This window comes from Vulpes lagopus, chromosome 5 (assembly GCF_018345385.1).
Source record: "Vulpes lagopus strain Blue_001 chromosome 5, ASM1834538v1, whole genome shotgun sequence".
Taxonomy (NCBI): Eukaryota; Metazoa; Chordata; class Mammalia; order Carnivora; family Canidae; genus Vulpes; species Vulpes lagopus.
Genome location: NC_054828.1, coordinates 6210234 through 6234362, shown reverse-complemented (window position 1 = coordinate 6234362; position 24129 = coordinate 6210234). Strand labels below are relative to the sequence as shown.

Genomic DNA, 24129 nt, shown 5'->3' with positions numbered 1-24129 from the left:
CGGCCGGGGGCGGGCCCGAGCGCGGCCGGCGGTTTATAAGCTCGCGCGCCGGCGGCGGCCGCACAGTCCGCGTCCCGGCTCCAGCGCCCCGGACCCGCGGTGAGTCCAGGTCCCGCCGCCGCCGCCCCCGCTGCCCCGCGCCCCTGCACCCCGCGCCCCTGCACCCCGCGCCCCTGCACCCCGCGCCCAGCCCGGTAGATGGGCGCCAGGGTGGCGAGCGGCGGGCAGCTTAGGGACCTGTGCCCAGGGGTTCCGTCCCGGGCCGCTGTTGGGTGTGTCACTCTCGGGACCCCCGGCTCCGAGACGCGCCCCGTCCCTGCGATGGTCCCGGCCGCGGCGCCCCCGGGCCCTCCGTCCCCGCAGCGGCGCAATGGGCGCCCCCCCGCGCCGCCAGCGGCTCCGGCTCCCACCCCCTCGGGGGAGGGGGTCCCCCCGCCGAAACCCGGAAGATGGCGTCGGGCGCCGCCCCCCCCGGCCCCGGGGCGCCCCGAGTGGCCGCGCACCTGCGAAGGGCCGGGAGAGGCGCGGGCGCGGGCGCGGGCGGCGGGGGCGCCCGGAACAGGAACTGCGCGCGGAGTCGGGCGCGGCCGCCGCCCGCACCTGCCCCGGCCCCCGCCCGCACCTGCCCCGGCCCCCGCCCGCACCTGCCCGGCCCCGCGCAGGTGCGCCCCGCCGCGCCCTGCAAACCCGCTGCAGCGGCCGCGGGCGCGTCCCACCCCGTGACCCCGAGGGCGCCCGCCGCCGAGCCCCGCGCCCCCCGAACCCGCCCGGCCGCCGGGCGCCAAACCGCCGTGTCTGCCGTTAGTCGTTACCGCAATTTTCGCTGGAATGAGCCGCCCCGGGGGGCGCCGCTGCACATCACCCCCGCCCCGCACCCCCTGTGGGCTTCGCCCCGGCTCCAGGAAGGGAGGGTTGTGAGCCGTATCCTGGCCGCTCTCCAGACACTGGAGGCTTCGTTTCACAGGTGGCCAAAGTGAGACTCGCCTCCAGGAGGAGGCCGCCTGAACGCCGTCAAACCAAAAGCCCAGAGCTGTTTTCTGGGAGCCCGGCCAAAGCTCTCCACCCAGCCACTGTCCAGCTGTGTTGTCCTACAGGGGCTGCTCCCGCCTCTGGGCCTCAGTTTGCTCATTCCTTAGAATGGGTCCGTGAGGTCCCCACCAGCTGTGAACGTCCACTTGGTGTTGGTGGCTCTTCAGTGGCTTCCCTCAGCACAAATGCTTTAACCTTGTGTCTGCTTCTCTTGGGCATGTTTTTGGGGTAACGTCTTGGCAGTGGCACCTTTCAGGAGTTGATTGGTGTGGTTTTTGCACTAGTTCCCTAAGTGGCCTGTCTCAGGCGGTGGCTGGGCGGGGACTCCAGCCTCAGCGCTGGTTGTTGGTGCTGCCCTTGCCCACAGCTTGGCCTCTCCTCCACCCTTCCCTTCCCGCTCCAGGATTTGGGGATTTCCCACCATTTGAACCTCAAGGTCACAGGGCTGTCACTGCCGGCTTTAGCTGCGGGGTAGGGCTCTTACCCGCGTCAATGCTCTACAAATTTCTTTATGCTTGTTTTTGGTTTGAAGTGTCTAAAGCACCTGGGGAGACTGGCTTCCAGGATGTGGCTGTTCAGTCAGTGCCTCAGAATGTGTCCCCCACCCCCCCAACTGGAATCCTATTTAATCAACCTTCTAAGATGGTTGCCAGGCGATTTGGGGGTGGTGGTGGTGGTAGGGTGGGAACTGTGTCAGCAAGGGTGTTTCTCCAAGCCCCAGAGATCCCGTGAGGCCTAAAACAAATGGAGTGATGCACTTAGCACCATCCCTGCGGGTGTCATCCTTCCCTGGCTCCGTTGGCTTTCTTGCCTCCTCTGAGAAGTCTTCCCTGACTACCTCCTCTATAAAGGTGCAGCCCTTCCTCTGCAAGGAACTCATTGTACTGTTTCAGGACACTGGAGACAGATTGAAATTACCCATTTGTGCTCACTTAGCATGACGCTCGCCTGCAGCTCCATGAGGACCATAGGACCAAATGTCACACTCAGCGGAGTATCCGCAGCAGGTGGCACAGCCTGGGCCCACTGGGAAGAGGCTGGACGGAGGGTTGCATGCCTGTTACATACCCCAAGTTTCACAAGGCAGTTGGCAGGTATAAAAGCTGGATTTGCTGAGCTGCAGAGAAACCAAGAGAGCAGCATTAGCCCGTTCTTTTCCTCTCCTGATGGGCTAGGATGTGGAAGGGGGTGCTCGGAGGATGGCTCCATCCGCTGGTTGGGTCTCCACGCTGACCTCGGAGGTATTTTCCCCTCTCCCTGGAAAGCATCCTGTTTTTAGTGAACCTATTAAGTTTGTAGACAATTAATGGTTTCTTGCTTCCCCTGCCTCGAACATAGTGGATCCCACGAGAGTCCGGCTGTTTTTTTCTCTCGGCTCAGAACAATTCCAAGAGGTTTCAAGGAAGTTGCCGGCACGCTCGGGTTTTGTTGTTGGCAGCCACCAGGAAGCCTGCAGTGGGTCCAGAGTGGACATGTGGAGCCGCTCCCTGGTCTCTTTGTCCTGCTGCTGGTTGGCCGGGGCCAGGCCCTGGGAGAAATACAGAATGTAAGCAAATGAGGCCACGGCCCCCCAGTTCCTCGTTGGCATTGAGGCTGGCAGCAGAGAGGCCAGGGCTGGTGGTCAGCGCCCTGAGGCGGGCTTGGAGAGGACAGCTGATTTTCCTAGTGTCAATATTAGGATGTGACAATACAAAACACCCGCTGGGCCTTGCCGGGCACTGCATGGGTAAACCTGTTTTTCTGGAGGTGGGCGAAGATGGCCTGTCACCCAGACTGAGAGGAAGCACGGGCTCTAGAGCCCAGAGCAGCCCCCCTGGCTCCTTGGGGAGCATCACTGGGATATGGAGAGGGAGAATTGAGAGTTTTTGCCCCTCCCCCTGCCCCTAAGAAGTTAGCATTTGTGTGTCTGTGGCTTGGAGCTCAGGAGAAGCCAGATCAAGGTGAGCACAGATCTGCAGTGTTGCCCATGTATGGACGATGACGCATCAGGAAGATCCCTGCTCTGTGAGGTGGTCAGCATGGTATGCGCCTCTTCTGAGCTCCAGACTCGTAATAGTTTGCCATTAGTGGGCACTACTGCGTACCATACGCGCAGCCTCTGCGGCCTCCTCCTCACAGCAGCACTTCCTGCTGGGCTCTTGAAGGGCGAGGGTGTGTCGAGTCCGGGGTCTCCTGTCTCTGTGAGCCCAGCTCCCTTGTTCTGTTTCGCAGTATATCACCTGCCCCTCCTGCCCCCTCACTGTTCCCGATCACTAGACCCCTGTTCTGTGGGGCAGACAGACAGGTAAACATTTCATGAGAGTCAGATGGGCCAAGTGCCCAATCCAGGTCTGTTTACCAAAGGTGCTGGGACAACACGGAGGAGGAACAATTCTGTCTTGGGGAGGGCGGGGAGGAGGTGGGCTCTGGGCCAGGCCTGAAGGAAGTAGCAGGCCCCCTGTACCAGCCTGGGGGAAGGAGACGAGGGCCAGAGTGTCAGGCTTGAGGGCTCAGGAGGGACAGGGAGAGTCTGGTGGGGGGCTGAGGACCTTGTCCCAGCGAGGAGGGGGCACAATCTTTTACTTATTTTAAATACTTCTCAAGAACTTATTTTTATTTATTCATTTATGGATTTTTTTTCTTTAAATATATTTTTTTTAAATGTGAAGCACCTTACCACAGTAAAGCTTCTTATTTTTTTTTTAATTTTTTTTTTTTAATTTATTTATGATAGTCATAGAGAGAGAGAGAGAGGCAGAGACACAGGCGGAGGGAGAAGCAGGCTCCATGCACCGGGAGCCCGATGTGGGACTCGATCCCGGGTCTCCAGGATCGCGCCCTGGGCCAGAGGCAGGCGCCAAACCACTGCGCCACCCAGGGATCCCCTCTTTAAATATTTTTTTAAAGTAATCTCTATGCCCAACGTGGGGCTTGAACTCACAACCCTGGGATTGAGAGTCATACGCTGTGCCGATGGAGCCAGCCTGGTGCCCCAAAAACTTCTTTTAATATTCATGCTTCTTAAACTTAAAAACTGCAGGCCTACATAGTATTTTGGCACCCTGTCCTTCCTGATGGGGATAGAAGAGCATAGGGGTCCCCTTGGATCCCCTTTTCGGTGTCAACAAGGACTTTGGGATCCCCCTGGGTTTTCCTTGCTCCTCCTCCCCCAACGTGGGTTCCATTCACTCTGCTGTCGAACTGTGTATGATAACAAAACACCACAGACTGGGTGGCTTATAAAGTACAAATGTATTTCTCACTGTTCTGGATGCTGGGAATCCAAGGTCAGGGTGCCACTGACCTCCTGTATCCTTGAGTGGGGGACCGGGGACGGGATGGGAGCCCTCCTGGGTGTCTCTTAGAAGAGCACTAAGCCCATTAGTGGAGCCGACAGCATCTCATTGCCTCTTTCAGGCCCCACCTCCTGATACCATCACCCTGGGCATTACGAATTTGGGAGTGGACACAGACATTCAGGCCACAGCAAACTGGTGTGAAGCCAATTTCAAAATCAGTCATCCAGAGAATTTTTTTTTAATGTATTGATTTATTTCAGATAGAGCAAGGGAGAGAGCACAAGTCGGGAAGAGGAAGAGGGAGAGGGAGAGGGAGAAGCAGGCTCCCCACTGAACAGGGAGCCCAGGTCTCCGATGTGGGGCTTGGTCCCAGGACCCCAGGATCATGACCTGAGCTTAAGGCAGATGCTTACCCGACTGAGCCATCCAGGCGCCCCCATCCAGAAAATTATTAATCTGTTCTGCTTTCTCCAGTTTGGAGGATCTTTATAGATACTTGGGTAGGAAAGGACAGAAATAAAATCTACCCAGTGGTAGTTTTGCAGACATGGAACTAGGGGTCCAGAGGGGCTAAGGAACCTGTCCAAGGCCAAACGGTCAGGCTGGACCAGGAACCGGGTGTCCCAGCGGCTGAGTACCCCCTGGCACAGCTTCCACCTCCTCAGGCAGGTAGTGAACAGAGGCGGTGAGACCTGGACATTTGCATACGTCGCATCACTGCGGGCCTCGCAGCAGCTCACCTCACCATGACTTCTTTACCCGTTGTTACAGACCCACCTCTTTCCGTTTTTGCGGTGACCTGCCTGTCCTAATGTGGATTCTGGGGGGGGCGGTGGAGGGGGCGCTGGTTTTGCATCATTTCCACTAACCTACCTGAGCGCCCTGAGCCAGGCCCAGAGGGGGGCCTCCCCCCGGGGACCTGCCGCTGAATCAAGCCTCAGCGACTCCCGCCAAACTTTGACCTGAATGGGCCTCTGTGGTGGAGGCTCAGAAGGCATCATCTAGTCACGCTGCTGACAAGAATCATGACATCATCGGCGCTGGCCGAGCCCTACATACAGGGCCCCCTCCCTTGTTCGTTCCATCACCATCGAATTCAATGGAAACTGAGATTTCAGGCCTCAGAGCAAGACTTTAGTGTGTGATTGTCAAGGTGGCCTTCCTTTTGATTCCCCGGGCAGCCTGCACTGCTAGGTCGCTGTATTTTTGGAGCCCCAGGGTGGGGGTAGGGGGTGGGATTTGATTGCATGGCCAAGGGGCTCTGAATTTCCATCCTCAAGCCTCCTGGGTCCCCGCCTGTGAAGTGGGGCAGACACCCCTTCCTTCTGGAGGAGGCTGGACTCAGTAGATGCAAATAAGGACGTGGTCAGCGACAGAGGGGACAAAGGAGACCGAGGCTGCAGAGGCCAAGCCCACCCCTCCCCACGGATGGCTATTTCCAACTTTCTTTTTACCTGAAACACTTTTTTTTCTCCTTCTCTCTCCCTCCCTTTTCTCGCGCCCTGTCTTTTCCCCAATCGCTTTTCCATAACTGGGGAAGCGAGTCTTGCCCACTGCAAAGGAACTGGGTTTGGGGCATCTGCAGGTTCCTAAGGGTGGAGGCAGGAGGGGGCTGTGAGTGGAGGGGAGCTGGGGGCGGGGCTTACCCGCCAGGTGGGGAGGCTGGGGTGGAGGCTCCATTCTGAAATAGACTTTTAAGACAAACCTTTCCACTAAAGGAAAATTCAAGCTATTGCTTCAAAACAGTGATTTTTGCTTTATTTTTTGAACCAGCCATCCCAGCACATGCACTGGTAGTAGAACACAAGAAATTCAGCCCCCTTCCCACGTCTGTCCTAGAGAGACCCCTGTCTTTATTAATCTCCTTGCCTCTTCTGCAGATGATCTATGCAGATGGAAGCATTTGTCTGTTTGTGGCCTTTTTTTAAAGATTTTATTTATTCATGAAAGACACAGAGAGAGGCAGAGACACAGGCAGAGGGAGAAGCAGGCTCCCTGCAGGGAGCCTGATCCTGGGACACCAGGATCAGGACCTGAGCCCAAGGCAGATGATCAACTGCTGAGCCACCCAGGCGTCCCTGGGGTCTTTATTTTATACACATGTGTGTCTACAGGGTCACAAGCCGCCCCTGCTGCGTTTAGCCATGTGCCTTCCAGGTCCTGGCACAGCAGCACTTGCAGATTCCCCGCTACAGTTTCTGGAGTTTGTCAGGTCCACACGGGTACGTGCAGGATACATCCTAGAAATCAGAGGGTCGGTGTGCTGTGGCTTTACTAGGTAGAAATCTCCCACACATACCCCCTCTGGGTTTGTGGATTCCTTAGTCCTCTGGAGCCCCTGCTCCGTGGCAGGAAGTGGGCAGCACCTGTTTCTCTTAATCGTCTTATCTCTGAGAGGCTGAGCTATTTCCAGGCAGGAGAGCCCTCTCTGAGCTAGGCTCAGAATTAGGTGACAGGTCCCAGTCATCCAGCAGGGGCAGAGCTGGGACTGGAACCCAGGCCTGTCTTGCTGAGGTCTGGGCTTTTCTGCTTGAGCTCCCCTGATGCTGTGAGCCTCGGGTGCTCTGTAAGCCAGGGCACCACCCCCGTCCTGGGCAGCAGCAGGGCTGGTGATGGGGGTCACTTGTGGGTGGGAAGCCCCGATGGAAAAAACTGGTGACCAGGTCTCAGCTGGATCCACCCAGCAGCCACTGGCCTGGCACCCAGGATTCCAGTGACCGGGTGGTATTGATGGGGCCCCAGAGGGGTCACCACCTGTCCCTGCTTGGCTGCAAGGCTGGGCTGGGGGTGCTGGGGGAGATTACGGGTGCATCCTCTAGGGACGGCAGCCGTCCCCGTGCCAGTGTGTGTGGGAGAGGTCACACATCCTGTGAAACCACACCTAGGCGGGTGGGGAGACTACCCTCTCTCCATCTCCTGGGCCCCACAGGTGTCTCTGTGGCCGTGAGGGTGGTACCTTCTGCCCACAGGTGACATTGGCATCCAAGCTCTGCGAGCAAAAGAGGGTTCCTAGTGGCTTTTTCCGGGGAGTGTGTAGGAGGGTGAGCGTGTGGGCTGCAGCCTGGGTTGGGGCTGCGTGTCTAGGTGTGCCTTCTTTTCACCCAGGAACGGTTTGAAACTACTTGTTTGCAAATCTGCTGGAAAAAAAATAGAATTTTTTTTTTTTAATAGATTCTTAAAAGCAGTCCAGGCTCCTGGGCCTGCAGCTTCCTCAGTACTGGGCTGTGATTGGTTGTTTGACAAACGTGCTCTGAGCCACGGGCTGGGAACCAAAGATTAATAACAATGGCAGCTCCTGGTTTGTGGTGTTGTGTTGGGGCATTAACACAGATTCCATCCTTTTGTCCTCATAACAGCCCTGGGAGACGCGCATTACTAGTATCTTCATTTAGGAGGGAAGGAACGAGGCGCAGGGTCCACATCACAGATGAAGAATCAGCAGCCCCCGTTGTGGGTGGTTAGAGATAGAAGGGAGCAGAGACAGGGGCTGCGTGGGCCCCCCAAGCCCCCCAGCCTCCTTGGAGCATCTAGGAAGGCGATGCCAGGGCTGAGTTCTTTGGGGACCAGTAGGAATGAGCGGTCAAAGGAGTCAGGATTGCCAGCCTGCGGGCCCTGCTCCTGCAATCACTGGGGGAGGCCTGATGTGTCAGCGTGCACCGTTCACAGAAGGGCGTGGTCTTTAGTGGGGCGGGAGCAGGGCCTGAGATTGGATTGGCAGGGTTGGGGTTGGTGAGGTGGCCAGGGGCAGAAGAGGGCCCTGATAGCAGTGTGCACAACCCCCAACGGGCCGGGGGAGCTGAGTGGAGCAGTGGCTGGGTCGGATCTGAGGCTGCTGGGGGCAGATCAGCTAGGAGAGGGCCCAGTAGAGACTGGAGGACAGCCGGGCAGCTAGACAGCAGAGTGGACAGGAAGTGACCAGCGTGGGATCCCTGGGTGGCGCAGCGGTTTGGCGCCTGCCTTTGGCCCAGGGCGCGATCCTGGAGACCCGGGATTGGGTCCCATGTCAGGCTCCCGGTGCATGGAGCCTGCTTGTGTCTCTGCCTCTCTCTCTCTCTCTCTCTCTCTCTCTCTCTCTCTCTGACTATCATAAATAAATAAAAATTAAAAAAATTAAAAAAAAAAAAGGAAGTGACCAGCGCTGGAGTCCCCAAGTGTGGTGGGACTGCTGCAGGGACCTTGCGCCCAGGGCCCTGGCCACACTCTTGATTCCTGCTGCTCAGATCTAGAACCCCTAGGCCTGGTTGGTGAGCATTTAATGAGAATCCTTACACAGGGCTGGAGTCGGGCCGTGACAGGTAGGTGCTCACACATCAGCTGGGGTTCTAACGGGCAGTTTGTGCCAGTTCTTGCCTGGAAAAGGAACCCTGTTAGTGTGGGATCATTATCCCCCATTTAACAGATAAGGAAACTGAAGCCCTTGTCTAAGATCACACTGTACTGCAGTGAGTGGTTGAGTTAGGTGACCCAAGACTCTGCCACCTGTCTGCAGGGGAGGCACCACCCCAGCTCTCACCCAATCCCGGAGCTAATCAGACACAGGCCTCAACCTCCCCCTGGCCAGGCTGCCCAGTGGTCACTGTCCCTGGTCAGGCGCATGCCCCTGTAGGGCTCATGGGCCGCATTCCCACTTGGTGCCCAGGGATTCTGGGAGTGTCTGCTGGAGGTTGAGGAATGTGGGGACAGTGGGTCAAAGTGAGGCTCAGAGGCCATATGCCCATCGAAGTCCCACTGTGGCCCCTTGGCTGCGGTGAGGCAGGGGTTTCCGTGGGAGTGCACAGGAGCCTCTGGGAAGAGAGCAGCCCCTTCTTTTTTTTTTTTAATTTTTTTTTTTATTTTTTATTTATTTATGATAGTCACAGAGAGAGAGAGAGAGGCAGAGACACAGGCGGAGGGAGAAGCAGGCTCCATGCGCCGGGAGCCTGATGTGGGATTTGATCCCGGGTCTCCAGGATCGCGCCCTGGGCCAAAGGCAGGCGCCAAACCGCTGCGCCACCCAGGGATCCAATATTCATGCTTCTTAAACTTAAAAACTGCAGGCCTACATAGTATTTTGGCACCCTGTCCTTCCTGATGGGGATAGAAGAGCATAGGGGTCCCCTTGGATCCCCTTTTCGGTGTCAACAAGGACTTTGGGATCCCCCTGGGTTTTCCTTGCTCCTCCTCCCCCAACGTGGGTTCCATTCACTCTGCTGTCGAACTGTGTATGATAACAAAACACCACAGACTGGGTGGCTTATAAAGTACAGATGTATTTCTCACTGTTCTGGATGCTGGAAATCCAAGGTCAGGGTGCCACTGACCTCTTGTATCCTTGAGTGGGGGGCCGGGGACGGGATGGGAGCCCTCCTGGGTGTCTCTTAGAAGAGCACTAAGCCCATTAGTGGAGCCGACAGCATCTCATTGCCTCTTTCAGGCCCCACCTCCTGATACCATCACCCTGGGCATTACGAATTTGGGAGTGGACACAGACATTCAGGCCACAGCAAACTGGTGTGAAGCCAATTTCAAAATCAGTCATCCAGAGAATTTTTTTTTAATGTATTGATTTATTTCAGATAGAGCAAGGGAGAGAGCACAAGTCGGGAAGAGGAAGAGGGAGAGGGAGAGGGAGAAGCAGGCTCCCCACTGAACAGGGAGCCCAGGTCTCCGATGTGGGGCTTGGTCCCAGGACCCCAGGATCATGACCTGAGCTTAAGGCAGATGCTTACCCGACTGAGCCATCCAGGCGCCCCCCATCCAGAAAATTATTAATCTGTTCTGCTTTCTCCAGTTTGGAGGATCTTTATAGATACTTGGGTAGGAAAGGACAGAAATAAAATCTACCCAGTGGTAGTTTTGCAGACATGGAACTAGGGGTCCAGAGGGGCTAAGGAACCTGTCCAAGGCCAAACGGCCAGGCTGGACCAGGAACGGGTGTCCCAGTGGCTGAGTACCCCCTGGCACAGCTTCCACCTCCGCAGGCAGGTAGTGAACAGAGGCGGTGAGACCTGGACATTTGCATACGTCGCATCACTGCGGGCCTCGCAGCAGCTCACCTCACCATGACTTCTTTACCCGTTGTTACAGACCCACCTCTTTCCGTTTTTTGCGGTGACCTGCCTGTCCTTGTTTTTTTTTTTTTTAATTTTTATTTATTTATGATAGTCACAGAGAGATAGAGAGAGAGGCAGAGACACAGGCAGAGGGAGAAGCAGGCTCCATGCACCGGGAGCCCGACGTGGGATTCGATCCCGGGTCTCCAGGATCGCGCCCTGGGCCAAAGGCAGGCGCCAAACCGCTGCGCCACCCAGGGATCCCTGACCTGCCTGTCCTAATGTGGATTCTGGGGGGGGCGGTGGAGGGGGCGCTGGTTTTGCATCATTTCCACTAACCTACCTGAGCGCCCTGAGCCAGGCCCAGAGGGGGGCCTCCCCAGGGACCTGCCGCTGAATCAAGCCTCAGCGACTCCCGCCCAAACTTTGACCTGAATGGGCCTCTGTGGTGGAGGCTCAGAAGGCATCATCTAGTCACGCTGCTGACAAGAATCATGACATCATCGGCGCTGGCCGAGCCCTACATACAGGGCCCCCTCCCTTGTTCGTTCCATCACCATCGAATTCAATGGAAACTGAGATTTCAGGCCTCAGAGCAAGACTTTAGTGTGTGATTGTCAAGGTGGCCTTCCTTTTGATTCCCCGGGCAGCCTGCACTGCTAGGTCGCTGTATTTTTGGAGCCCCAGGGTGGGGGTAGGGGGTGGGATTTGATTGCATGGCCAAGGGGCTCTGAATTTCCATCCTCAAGCCTCCTGGGTCCCCGCCTGTGAAGTGGGGCAGACACCCCTTCCTTCTGGAGGAGGCTGGACTCAGTAGATGCAAATAAGGACGTGGTCAGCGACAGAGGGGACAAAGGAGACCGAGGCTGCAGACAGAGGGGACAAAGGAGACCGAGGCTGCAGAGGCCAAGCCCACCCCTCCCCACGGATGGCTATTTCCAACTTTCTTTTTACCTGAAACACTTTTTTTTCTCCTTCTCTCTCCCTCCCTTTTCTCGCGCCCTGTCTTTTCCCCAATCGCTTTTCCATAACTGGGGAAGCGAGTCTTGCCCACTGCAAAGGAACTGGGTTTGGGGCATCTGCAGGTTCCTAAGGGTGGAGGCAGGAGGGGGCTGTGAGTGGAGGGGAGCTGGGGGCGGGGCTTACCCGCCAGGTGGGGAGGCTGGGGTGGAGGCTCCATTCTGAAATAGACTTTTAAGACAAACCTTTCCACTAAAGGAAAATTCAAGCTATTGCTTCAAAACAGTGATTTTTGCTTTATTTTTTGAACCAGCCATCCCAGCACATGCACTGTAGTAGAACACAAGAAATTCAGCCCCCTTCCCACGTCTGTCCTAGAGAGACCCCTATACCTGTCTTTATTAATCTCCTTGCCTCTTCTGCAGATGATCTATGCAGATGGAAGCATTTGTCTGTTTGTGGCCTTTTTTTAAAGATTTTATTTATTCATGAAAGACACAGAGAGAGGCAGAGACACAGGCAGAGGGAGAAGCAGGCTCCCTGCAGGGAGCCTGATCCTGGGACACCAGGATCAGGACCTGAGCCCAAGGCAGATGATCAACTGCTGAGCCACCCAGGTGTCCCTGGGGTCTTTATTTTATACACACGTGTGTGTCTACAGGGTCACAAGCCGCCCCTGCTGCGTTTAGCCATGTGCCTTCCAGGTCCTGGCACAGCAGCACTTGCAGATTCCCCGCTACAGTTTCTGGAGTTTGTCAGGTCCACACGGGTACGTGCAGGATACATCCTAGAAATCAGAGGGTCGGTGTGCTGTGGCTTTACTAGGTAGAAATCTCCCACACATACCCCCTCTGGGTTTGTGGATTCCTTAGTCCTCTGGAGCCCCTGCTCCGTGGCAGGAAGTGGGCAGCACCTGTTTCTCTTAATCGTCTTATCTCTGAGAGGCTGAGCTATTTCCAGGCAGGAGAGCCCTCTCTGAGCTAGGCTCAGAATTAGGTGACAGGTCCCAGTCATCCAGCAGGGGCAGAGCTGGGACTGGAACCCAGGCCTGTCTTGCTGAGGTCTGGGCTTTTCTGCTTGAGCTCCCCTGATGCTGTGAGCCTCGGGTGCTCTGTAAGCCAGGGCACCACCCCCGTCCTGGGCAGCAGCAGGGCTGGTGATGGGGGTCACTTGTGGGTGGGAAGCCCCGATGGAAAAAACTGGTGACCAGGTCTCAGCTGGATCCACCCAGCAGCCACTGGCCTGGCACCCAGGATTCCAGTGACCGGGTGGTATTGATGGGGCCCCAGAGGGGTCACCACCTGTCCCTGCTTGGCTGCAAGGCTGGGCTGGGGGTGCTGGGGGAGATTACGGGTGCATCCTCTAGGGACGGCAGCCGTCCCCGTGCCAGTGTGTGTGGGAGAGGTCACACATCCTGTGAAACCACACCTGGGCCGGTGGGGAGACTGCCCTCTCTCCATCTCCTGGGCCCCACAGGTGTCTCTGTGGCCGTGAGGGTGGTACCTTCTGCCCACAGGTGACATTGGCATCCAAGCTCTGCGAGCAAAAGAGGGTTCCTAGTGGCTTTTTCCGGGGAGTGTGTAGGAGGGTGAGCGTGTGGGCTGCAGCCTGGGTTGGGGCTGCGTGTCTAGGTGTGCCTTCTTTTCACCCAGGAACGGTTTGAAACTACTTGTTTGCAAATCTGCTGGAAAAAAAATAGAATTTTTTTTTTTTAATAGATTCTTAAAAGCAGTCCAGGCTCCTGGGCCTGCAGCTTCCTCAGTACTGGGCTGTGATTGGTTGTTTGACAAACGTGCTCTGAGCCACGGGCTGGGAACCAAAGATTAATAACAATGGCAGCTCCTGGTTTGTGGTGTTGTGTTGGGGCATTAACACAGATTCCATCCTTTTGTCCTCATAACAGCCCTGGGAGACACGCATTACTAGTATCTTCATTTAGGAGGGAAGGAACGAGGCGCGGGGTCCACACCACAGATGAAGAATCAGCAGCCCCCGTTGTGGGTGGTTAGAGATAGAAGGGAGCAGAGACAGGGGCTGCGTGGGCCCCCCAAGCCCCCCAGCCTCCTTGGAGCATCTAGGAAGGCGATGCCAGGGCTGAGTTCTTTGGGGACCAGTAGGAATGAGCGGTCAAAGGAGTCAGGATTGCCAGCCTGCGGGCCCTGCTCCTGCAATCACTGGGGGAGGCCTGATGTGTCAGCGTGCACCGTTCACAGAAGGGCGTGGTCTTTAGTGGGGCGGGAGCAGGGCCTGAGATTGGATTGGCAGGGTTGGGGTTGGTGAGGTGGCCAGGGGCAGAAGAGGGCCCTGATAGCAGTGTGCACAACCCCCAACGGGCCGGAGGAGCTGAGTGGAGCAGTGGCTGGGTCGGATCTGAGGCTGCTGGGGGCAGATCAGCTAGGAGAGGGCCCAGTAGAGACTGGAGGACAGCCGGGCAGCTAGACAGCAGAGTGGACAGGAAGTGACCAGCGTGGGATCCCTGGGTGGCGCAGCGGTTTGGCGCCTGCCTTTGGCCCAGGGCGCGATCCTGGAGACCCGGGATTGGGTCCCATGTCAGGCTCCCGGTGCATGGAGCCTGCTTGTGTCTCTGCCTCTCTCTCTCTCTCTCTGTGACTATCATAAATAAATAAAAATTTAAAAAAATTAAAAAAAAAAAAGGAAGTGACCAGCGCTGGAGTCCCCAAGTGTGGTGGGACTGCTGCAGGGACCTTGCGCCCAGGGCCCTGGCCACACTCTTGATTCCTGCTGCTCAGATCTAGAACCCCTAGGCCTGGTTGGTGAGCATTTAATGAGAATCCTTACACAGGGCTGGAGTCGGGCCGTGACAGGTAGGTGCTCACACATCAGCTGGGGTTCTAACGGGCAGTTTGTGCCAGTTCTTGCCTGGAAAAGGAACCCTGTTAGTGTGGGATCATTATCCCCCATTTAACAGATAAGGAAACTGAAGCCCTTGTCTAAGATCACACTGTACTGCAGTGAGTGGTTGAGTTAGGTGACCCAAGACTCTGCCACCTGTCTGCAGGGGAGGCACCACCCCAGCTCTCACCCAATCCCGGAGCTAATCAGACACAGGCCTCAACCTCCCCCTGGCCAGGCTGCCCAGTGGTCACTGTCCCTGGTCAGGCGCATGCCCCTGTAGGGCTCATGGGCCGCATTCCCACTTGGTGCCCAGGGATTCTGGGAGTGTCTGCTGGAGGTTGAGGAATGTGGGGACAGTGGGTCAAAGTGAGGCTCAGAGGCCATATGCCCATCGAAGTCCCACTGTGGCCCCTTGGCTGCGGTGAGGCAGGGGTTTCCGTGGGAGTGCACAGGAGCCTCTGGGAAGAGAGCAGCCCCTTGCTGGGGTGTGGTGAGGAGGGGAAGGGGGGCTGGGGGCCCATGCAAATGAGGGCTGGGACTGCTTTTCCTGGGAAATTATCATTTGCATGGACACCAAGCTCCCTGGGGCCTGGCAGCAGCTAGAGGCTCCTCGGGTCACAATCCTTACACAGGCAGAGTGCTCACAACCTTGCAGCATTAAAATATCTCGTCCGTGAAAGCTGGTTCCAGGTATCTGGGTTCTTTATGCCCTTCAGTGGAGTTCTTCGTTTTTCTCCGTGAAAGTTGTTTTTTTTTTTTTTTTTTTTTTAAGATTTTATTTATTCATGAGAGACAGAGAGAAAGAGGCAGAGACACAGGCAGAGGGAGAAGCAGGCTCCTCGCAGGGAGCCCGTTGTGGGACTCGATCCCGGGTCTCCAAGATCACACCGTGGGCAGAAGGCAGATGCTCAACCACTGAGCCACCCAGGCGTCCTTCTCCCTCTCCATGAAAGTTTTAAGCTCCCCCCCCCGACTCTTTTTTTCTTTTCTTTTTTTTTTTTTAAATCACGTTTCCTTCCTAAAGGCCTTATGTGTCTGTAAATAGGTATCTATCTGCTGCTGTATTTTCTGGTTGCCTTGTGGGTATTGATTTTCATATGTTGATCTGGTGTCCAGCAACCTTGAACCTCTTGGTGGTTCCAAGAGGTGGTTCTGCATAGAGGTTCATTTCATGTTTGCTAGAAATCTTCCCTCTCCTGTGTCACTGGAATGATAACGTTTTCTTCGGTGGCCTCAATGTTCCCCATCTTTTTTTTTTTTTTTTTTAAGATTTTATTTATTCATGAGAGACAAGGGGGTGGAGAGTGGAGAGACACAGGCAGAGGGAGAAGCAGGTCCATGCAGGAGCCCAATGTAGACCTCGATCTTAGATCCCTGGATTATGCCCTGGGCCGAAGGCAGACGCTCAACCGCTGAGCCCCCCAGGTATCCCAATGCTCCCCATCTTTTATTCTGAAATGTTTCCTCTACGTTGTTGAGATTCCATCTAACGAGTCAGTTGCCTTTTGTGCTGCTGCCCCCCACCCCCCAATGTTCTCCTTTCTCTCTTTTTTAAATTTAATTTTATTTATTTGACACAGAGAAAGTGCACAAGCAGAGGGAGCAGCAGGCAGAGGGAGAAGCAGACTATCCACTGAGCAGGGAGCCCGATGCGGGACTTGATCCCAGGACCCTGAGCTGAAGGCAGATGTTTAACCGATGGAGCCACCCAGGCACCCTGTTTCTCTGTTTTTTTTTAAGCACGCAGCCCTGGAGTCCGGCTGCTGGCTGAATCTGGGGTCGGCGCCAGGGTGTGGCTGGAGGAGGCTCCCTGGGACTGGGTCCACCACTTTCAGCAAGCCTCGCTGTCTCTGGCTCAGAGGGCCTTCCAACCGGACTAGTTTTGTGATCTAGTTTTTTTAAAAAGTCTGGTTGAAGAGCTTTACATTGTAGAGGGAACTAGAGTCACCTCATAGCTTTTTTTTTTTTTTTTTTTTTTAAATGAAGCTCAATGCCCACCGCAGGGCTTGAACTCACGACCCCGAGATTGAGTCTCGTGTTCCACCGACCGAGCCAGCCAAGTGTCCCCACACCTCATAGCTTGTGCCTGCTGCCTGGTGTTCCCTGGAACAGGTGTACCAGGAGTGGGCACTCAGCAGTCCCTGAGCTGCTGTTGAGCTGCTAGCAGTATTTTTGGGTTCTTAGAAATAGCACCTGGTCCTCCCCATCGGGCGCCTGCTGGCCTGCTGGCGGAGGGTGGCGGGGGCGGGGCGGGGGCTGGGTCCCAGGCCTGTGTGCCCTCACACCTTGCCTGCAGGTGCCGTCAGCGGGTGGCAGCACCCGCCCCCCAGCCCCCACCCAGGACCCGACCGCTCCTGTCAGCCCGCAGGGGAAGGTACTGCCCTGGCAGGTGCAGGTGGCATATGTCAGGCCACGGGCCCTTTGTGGCGGTCGTGCCTGTGTTTACACGTCTGATTTCTCCAGGCTTCGCTCCCGCTGGAGCTGCCTTTCAAGCTGGGCTCTCACCTGGAACAGACCGGAGGCTCTCCTGGCTTTCCCTTAGGAAACCGAACAGCCCCCTTGACACACATTCTGGGCACTCAATCTCTAGAACAACGCTGTTCTTCTGTGGTTTCCTTTCCCCAAGGCCAGAGAGCCCAGACCCTCAAATACCTGTCTGCGCCCCCCAGGACATCACAGCGTGTCCATCTTTGACCGCGTGTTGAGAGTAACCTGTCTAGACTCGCCCTGAGACACCTGGGGGATGCGCGCCCACGAGCCCCCCTGCGCCCCGCCCTGGGCCTCCCGTCCCCACTCCTGATGCTGAAAGCAAGTTGTGTGTGCTCTTGCCAAACTCGGGGTCCCCCGGAGGCTGCCCGTGTACGTCCTGCCGACAGTTGATCCGCTTCAGGGCTGAACACCGTCCACGCTGGGCTGGGGACTGGGGACACGTGGCTCTGTCCCTTCTTGGCTTAATCATGAGCTTCTCCAAGCCCCCAGTGTCATCTTAATTAAATACCTACCTGGAAGGTTAGGGACCCAACAAACTAGCAAGAGGGTTCTCTCCGCAACCAGCAGGCTAATGTGAAGACTTAGAAAATCTCTTAAAACCCAGGACAGGGATCCCTGGGTGGCGCAGCGGTTTGGCGCCTGCCTTTGGCCCACGGTGCGATCCTGGAGACCCGGGATCGAATCCCACATCGGGCTCCCGGTGCATGGAGCCTGCTTCTCCCTCTGCCTGTGTCTCTGCCTCTCTCTCTCTCTCTCTCTGTGTGACTATCATAAAAAACAAAACAAAACAGGACATTATTGTAAGACGGGGGGTTGAGGTGCAAAGACCCTAAGGGTTGGTGTCTCATCCCTCAGCATCACACAGATACGAAGTGACGGAGCTGATATTTGAACTCGGGTCCTTGAGTTCCACATTCTTCACCATTTTTTTTTTAATTTTTATTTATTTATGATAGTCACACACAGAGAGTGAGAGAGGCAGAGACACAGGCAGAGGGAGAAGCAGGCTCCATGCACCAGGAGCCCGACGTGGGATTCAATCCCGGGTCTCCAGAATCGCGCCCTGGGCCAAAGGCAGGTGCCAAACCGCTGCGCAACCCAGGGATCCCAACACATTCTTCACCATTATATTCCGGACCTACGATGTGGGGTGAATTGTGATGAATGAGGTCATGGGATCCCACCGGCTATACCAAGGGGGGACGTGGGAATCCACGGTCGTAATGGGAGGGCCTCTGGCTACAAGGAACTGGAAACTCAATGAAGGGTGATTTGAATGAATTGGGTTTTATTTTTCCTGCACAATTAGGCTGGCTGTGGCATGTATTTTTGCAAGTGTTTAAGAATGCCATCAGAGAGGCAGGCTCTGTCCCTCTCTCCTCTGTCCTTGGCATGTTGTTTAATTTTTTTAAAGATTTTATTTATTCATGAGAAACAGACAGAGAGGTAGAGATACAGGCAGAGGGACACCTGGGTGGCTCAGTGGGGGACACCTGGGTGGTTTAGCGGTTGAGCATCCGCCTTCGGCCCAGGGCGTGATACTGGAGTCCTGGGATCGAGTCCCACATAGGGCTCTCTGCATGGAGTCTGCTTCTGCCTCTGCCTGTGTCTCTACCTCTCTCTCATAAATAAATAAAATCTTTTTTTTTTTTTTTTAAAGCGATACAGGCAGAGGGAGAAGCAGGCTCCATGCAGGGAACCTGAGGTGGGACTCGACCCCAGGTCTCCAGGATCATGCCCTGGGCTGAAGGTGGTACTAAACCGCTAGCCACCCAGGCTGGCCCTCTTTTATTTTTATTTTTTTTTAAGAGAAAAATTTTATTTATTCATGAGAGACACAGAGAAAGAGGCAGAGACACAGGCAGAGGGAGAAGCAGGCTCCCTGCGGGGAGCCCAGTGTGGGACTTGATCCTGGGACCCCCAGCATCACCCCCTGAGCCACCCAGGCACCCAGCATGTTGGTTATCCTTATGTTGAGCACCACCATGGTGTCATAAAGTAGCTGCTGCCTCTCCAGCCCTCTCTCCTGTGTTGAAGGCAGCAAGGAGGGAGAAGAGCTGCCTTGGCCGAGGCTGCTCCCTTTCCTCCTCCTGCGTCAGAGCTCTGAGACCTCATGGCTCAGTACTGGGGGTCGCACACCCACCACTGGCTGCAAGGCATGCGGGAGAGTGAGCAGGAGAGTCCTGGCTTCGATGAACAAGGGTTCAGTCTGTGTCTTTCTTCCCCAGAGAAGAAATGTCTCACTCAGGACCCCTCTCCAGGAACCTCTTTCTGAGCACCTTCCTACAGGAGCATGGCCCGGAAGTTCTGGAGGTTCCGGGCATGACAGATCTCGTGGAGTATTATGACCCTGGGCCCTCCCCTAACAGGTAGGTCCCAGTAACACTCTGTGGGCCCCACCCGCCCCCATTTCTGGTGAGTGAGCTCGGGGGTATGCTTAGGGGAGCAGCCTTTGGGGCTGTCCGGGCAGGGCTCCAGGGCGGAAATTCCCAGGCGTGGTCCACGAGGCCTGTGCCCGGGCGGGGCGGCCCCTCGGAGCAGCCCACAGAGGCCCTCGGCGTCCAGCATATTCCCGGGATGGGCCTTGGCGCTGCCACCAAAATGACTCAAACCCATGGCTTTAGGACCAGCTGACTCCTGCCCCTCGGTGACCGTGATCAGCTCATCAAGGCTCTTGATGAGATGGTTCTAATTTTAGAAAATCAGAAGTAGCCCGAGGAAGCCACTCCGCACACAGCGCCTGGCCCGGCTGTCGGGGCGGCGGAGAGGGGATCTTCCCAGGACCGGGCCCAGGTGCTTCCCTTCTGCTTTAGGCCTCAGGATTCTCTTAGTCATTAGGTCCCCAACCTAGGGGTTGGGGCTGCCTGGGACAGAGGTGGGACCTCAACCCCTCCCCACCCGGACCTTGATTGCCAGCCAGGCCTTCTCAGCCTCCCACCCGACCTTCCATCATCCCTGGGATGGAGAGCAGGAACCCCGGGGAGACTGGGCAGGCGGCTGGGGCTGAGCTGGGAGCCTGGAAATTCCCAGATGCAATATATGGGCAAACCCCTGAGAGCAGGGCTGAAGCCGGCCAGAGGGGAGGGTAGAGGAGGGGAGGATGCTGGATTTGGAGATCAGGTGTGATGGCATGTACCTCCTTTCCATCCAGGATTCCGGTCAGTGAGAGGAGGGAACTGGAGGGGTGACAGGTGGTTTCAGGATGGGGGAGCAGGGAACAGGTCCTGGAATCCCTCCCCACTAGGAGGAGGGCAGGTCGGCAGGTCGAGCCCCGGGGAAAGCCAGTCCAAGTGACCCGGTGGGGGCTCAGAGCCCCAGCCCTGCCGCCCACCTTTGTCATCTTTCCTGGCAAGCCTCCTGGTGGATGTCCTCTCCCAGGATTCTCCAGCTTTGGGTTTTCCTTGGAGGAGCGGAGGCGCTAACCGTGTCTCTGCCCTCCCACAAGTGGGGCCTGCGCTACACGGAACCCACCTGGGGATGGGCCCTCGCTGGCCTTTTCTGGAGCAAAGTGGGGGCCAGGGGAGGGGCATGTGAAGGTTCCCTGCCCCCCACCTTGCTCTGTGCCGCCCCTTGCCTCCCACAAACCCGGGGCCTGGTGGGCCAGGTGGGCCTGTGTATGGGGGTCACCACACGGCCACACCCCTAATTCCCTGTGCCCTCCCCACAGCAACAACCCGGACGATGTGGCCATGCGGCTGGCCTTCATCGGGGACGAGATGGAAGTGAGATGGATGCTTCCCCGTGTTGGCGAGCTGCCCGGGATGGCCATGTACAGGTGGTGCCCCCCCAGCCCTCCACCTCCTGCTCCGCCCCTGCCCCTGGGCCACAGACTAAGCACAACCCAGTGCCTTTCTCTGCCTCTTCATCAAGCCAAGACTGTGCTTTTCTGAAAGGGTCTTGACTTAAAGTGCTGGTAGGAAGTGGTGAGCTCGGCGAAGTTGTGTGTCCTGCCGGGAGGCATCTGTCCTGAGCACACTGTGTAGTTCCACCATTTGCCAGCATCTCTGGGTTCTCAAGGTGGGGATGTGGAAACCCTCCCCCTAAGCCAGAGCGACTGTGGTGTCCTGGTCCCCAGGGAGGCAGCCTTCTTTTGGGGTGCCTGGGCCTCCATCACAGCAAAGATCTTCCGGAGGGAGGACCGGCAGGTCCTTGGGCCGGTGGGCAGTGGAGCATTTTCCAGAACCCAAGACCAAAACCCCCGGTGGGCCGGTGGGTAGGGGAAGGAAACAGGAAATCAGATGCATTTAGGACCAGAAATGGCCCGTGGAGAGAGAACCTCTGGTGGAGCCACCCGGGGAAGGGGGTAGAGTGGCGTGGCGGGGAGGGGACGCCACCCTCCTCTCCCCGCAGGGGTCCCCTGAAATAAAGGCCATCTCCACCCCTGTTCCCTGCAGTAATGGCCCTGCTTCCCTGCCCATTTGTCTTACAGCTTGGCTTTTACCTACAACCAGACAGGCCTGAGAGGTGTTCTTAGAAGTTTCCTGGATGGTCTTGCTAACCTCAGGGAGAACATCCGCATCTGGAGCTTCCTGACCTTCCGGAACAGGGTAAATGAGCCGTGAGCTCTGTGACCTTGACTTACCCGCCTGCCTGCAGTGACACCTGTAGCCAGGGAGCTGCTGCCCCGCAGGGCATGTCCTCGGGTGCCACAGACCGCTCCCCCCCCCCCCGCCCCCCGTTGTCTTGTGGTGCCTGCTTGCCCTCGTTTCTCCCGGTCTTCAGCTTGGAGACCCCCTATCAGCTCCATGCTCCAGTTCTTTTTTTCTTTTTTTAAGATTTTATTTACTTATGAGAGAGACACACAGAGAGAGGCAGACACACAGGCAGAGGGAGAAGCAGGCTCCGCACGGGGAGCCCGATGCGGGACTCGATCCCGGGCCTGCAGAATCATGCCCTGGGCTGAAGGCGGCGCTAAACCGCCGAGCCTCCCGGGCTGCCCCCCACCCTGTGCTCCAGTTCTCAGGCGTGTTTGCTCCCACACCCATGCTCCGGCTCCCCACCCACCCACCCACCCCCCGGGAGCACCTTCACCAGCCCTGCATGAGGCTCCTCGCTCCTCTGCCCGGCAGGTGCCTCTCCTCCTGAGCCGCTTTCCCAACCCTCCTCATCTGTCCCAGCAGCACCGGGGGCCGTCCCTCACCCCAACTCAGCCCCCACTGGTGCCCACGGTGGCCTGGGTGGACTCCTCCTCTGCTGCCTCCCGGGCCGTCTCCCCGGCCCACCTGTGCTCTGGCTTCTGGGTTCTGTCCCCACCTGTGAGCTGTGCTGTCCGGAGACACTCCTGTGTCCCCGCCTCCCTGACCCACTCTCCAGCACCCTCTCAGCCACCCTGGTTCACCCCGTGCCCCCGAGCACACGTGGGTGGGCCTGAGCACCCCCGGCCCTGGCTGGAGGTCTCACCTCTCCTGCCCTTCATCCCACAGGTGTCCCCCAACCCGGGGCGTGGGCTGGTGCTGTCGCTGCTGCTGCTGCTGGTGCTGCTACTAGGCTGGGGCCTCCGCCTCCTCCAGTGACACGAGCTGGCGCCGCTGGGGACGGGGCTGGCCTCGCCCCCACCCGACCGCCACCCTGGTGGTGGCCTTGCTGGTTTTGTTGTCTTTTTTAACTGTTTTCTGCTGATCCCTTTTTTTATATTTAAACTCCAAGTGCTGGGACACTACTGAGGTTTCATACTAGTTTTTTCTTTCTTTTTTGTAAGAGAAATGAATTCATTATACCTCGGGGGTCGTTACTGGTTAACTGCCCGCGCCAAGGCCTGGCTGGGCCGCTCTCCTGGCCTCAGCCCCTGAGGTGGCCTGGGTGCTGCCACTGCCACCACCACCCGGCAGGGAAGGAGCCTGGAGCCTTCCTCTGGCGGCGGGGGGAGTGCTGGCCACACCCCCATGTCGGGAAGGCCCTGGGGCGAAGAGAAAATCTGCTGGAATAGATTTGTTGGCTGAGGAGAGCTCAATAAAATGTTGTTTCCAGCTGGTCTCTGGTTCTCTCTGGGGTTTGCTGCCAGGCTCTGGCCCCTTGCGGGAGACTCAAGGGGGAGGGGGAGAGAAGGCGGGCGTGTGCAAGCACCTGTGCCTGATCACACACCTGCAGGCTCTTTCCTGCACCTGCTGTCGTGAAGTTTGGCCCAACACAATCAGGTTTACGCCTTCTCTCGCCTTCTCTCGTCGTGCCTGGTGCCTGAATCTACCATTAGGGATTATTTCCTTTGGGCCTTCAGTCTCTTACAGCTGGGCTGCCTACCCTCCCCAGGTTTGCTCATCCAGCACTCCCCGCTGGACAGTGCGGCCTGCAGGGAGAAGGGGCTAGATGAGGGGCACCCCCGTGAGGGTCCAGCCTGCCCCAGACCTGGGCCCAGTGCTGTTTCTAGACCCAGTCAGGTCCTCTTTCTGGAACTTGGACTCCGACTGTCCCCCTGCCCCACCACAGTTCCCCTGTCTCAGATGCCAGCCCTGGGCTGGGCTTGCTCCAGCCCCCTGCCCACGTCCTCTGCAGCTGCCTCTTCGGGGCCTGCCCTCCGCTAGCCCCAGAGCCCATGAGAGCCCATCTGGCGTGTGCAGCTACATGCCACCCTCCAGCCAGGCTGGCCAGGTCCTGCGTACTCCCGGCCACCACCAGGCTCCTGTGCCACAGCTCTCCAGGTCCTGCCCCTCACGGCTTGGGGCCTGACTACCCGGCCCTTGGGGCAAGGTCAGGCCATCCCAAAACCACCCAGGGCAAGCCGGGGAGTGGCAAGGCCAGATCCAGAGGCATCTCTTCCGGAAGTCCTCCCTAACTATCTAGCCCCAGCTTGTTCCTAAGCTCTCGGGACTGAACTGCCCACCTGACCATGTAGGTGTTAGATGTGGCCGGTGGTGCCTGCAGCTTCTCAAGGAGCTTGGGTTCAGTGAGAAGAGGGAAGGGGAATGCTGTTTATGGAGCCCCCTGGTGCAGCTGATGCAGAGGCTTCTCCCTGCAGGAATTTGGGGACCTCCCTCCCCAGGTGTTCTAGGGTTTGCAGCATTCTTCCCACCCATGGATGTCAGGGGAGCCCCTACTGTGCTAGGCTTGGGCACAAGTTCTGGGGATGTGAAGACCTGGCCCCTCTAATCATTGTTTTTGGGGGAGGGAAAAAAGCACAGAAGAGCTGTGGGCTGTGTTCTGGAGGTAACAGGACAGAAACGGGCTGGGGTAGATGGGACTCAGACCAGGGCTGGCCAGAGAAGCTACTGTGGAGGAGATGAGGGAAGGGGTCACCCAGCTAGTGGGAGTGGCACATACAAAGGCCCTGGGGTGAGAGCCCTGGCTGAGCTTGACGGAGGTGTGACTCCCTGTCTTGCCAGTTTATGCCAACCCTGGGGCTGTGAGGAGCTGCCCACTGCTTCTGCGCCCCCACAGGAGGTGCCAGCTGCAGCCACTTCACTCATCTGCTCAAAGCAGAGAAGTAAGGGGCTTGGCCAGAGGGGCAGTGGGATCCTCTGACCGTCACCGTTGGCCAGTCCAGCTGTGTG

At 57.2% G+C, this 24129-nt stretch overlaps 1 protein-coding gene across 1 annotated transcript; it reads left to right on the top strand.

Annotated features, from left to right (window-relative positions):
- Positions 1-69: 69 nt before the first annotated feature.
- BIK (BCL2 interacting killer) lies at positions 70-22611 on the top strand. The gene is made up of 5 exons (XM_041756309.1): positions 70-99; positions 18874-19014; positions 20313-20420; positions 21075-21192; positions 22069-22611. Exons 2-5 carry the CDS (start codon positions 18881-18883, stop codon positions 22156-22158), a joined length of 450 nt encoding a protein of 149 aa, XP_041612243.1. The 5' UTR covers positions 70-99; positions 18874-18880; the 3' UTR covers positions 22159-22611.
- Positions 22612-24129: the final 1518 nt, after the last annotated feature.

Bases quoted from the DNA above. Each gene is read 5' to 3' on its own strand.
- BIK (XM_041756309.1), top strand. From the start codon at position 18,881: ATGTCTCACTCAGGACCCCTCTCCAGGAACCTCTTTCTGAGCACCTTC. The intron at 19,015-20,312 runs GTAGGTCCCAGT...CCCTCCCCACAG, and splicing joins CCTGGGCCCTCCCCTAACAG to CAACAACCCGGACGATGTGG. The intron at 20,421-21,074 runs GTGGTGCCCCCC...TTTGTCTTACAG, and splicing joins CCCGGGATGGCCATGTACAG to CTTGGCTTTTACCTACAACC.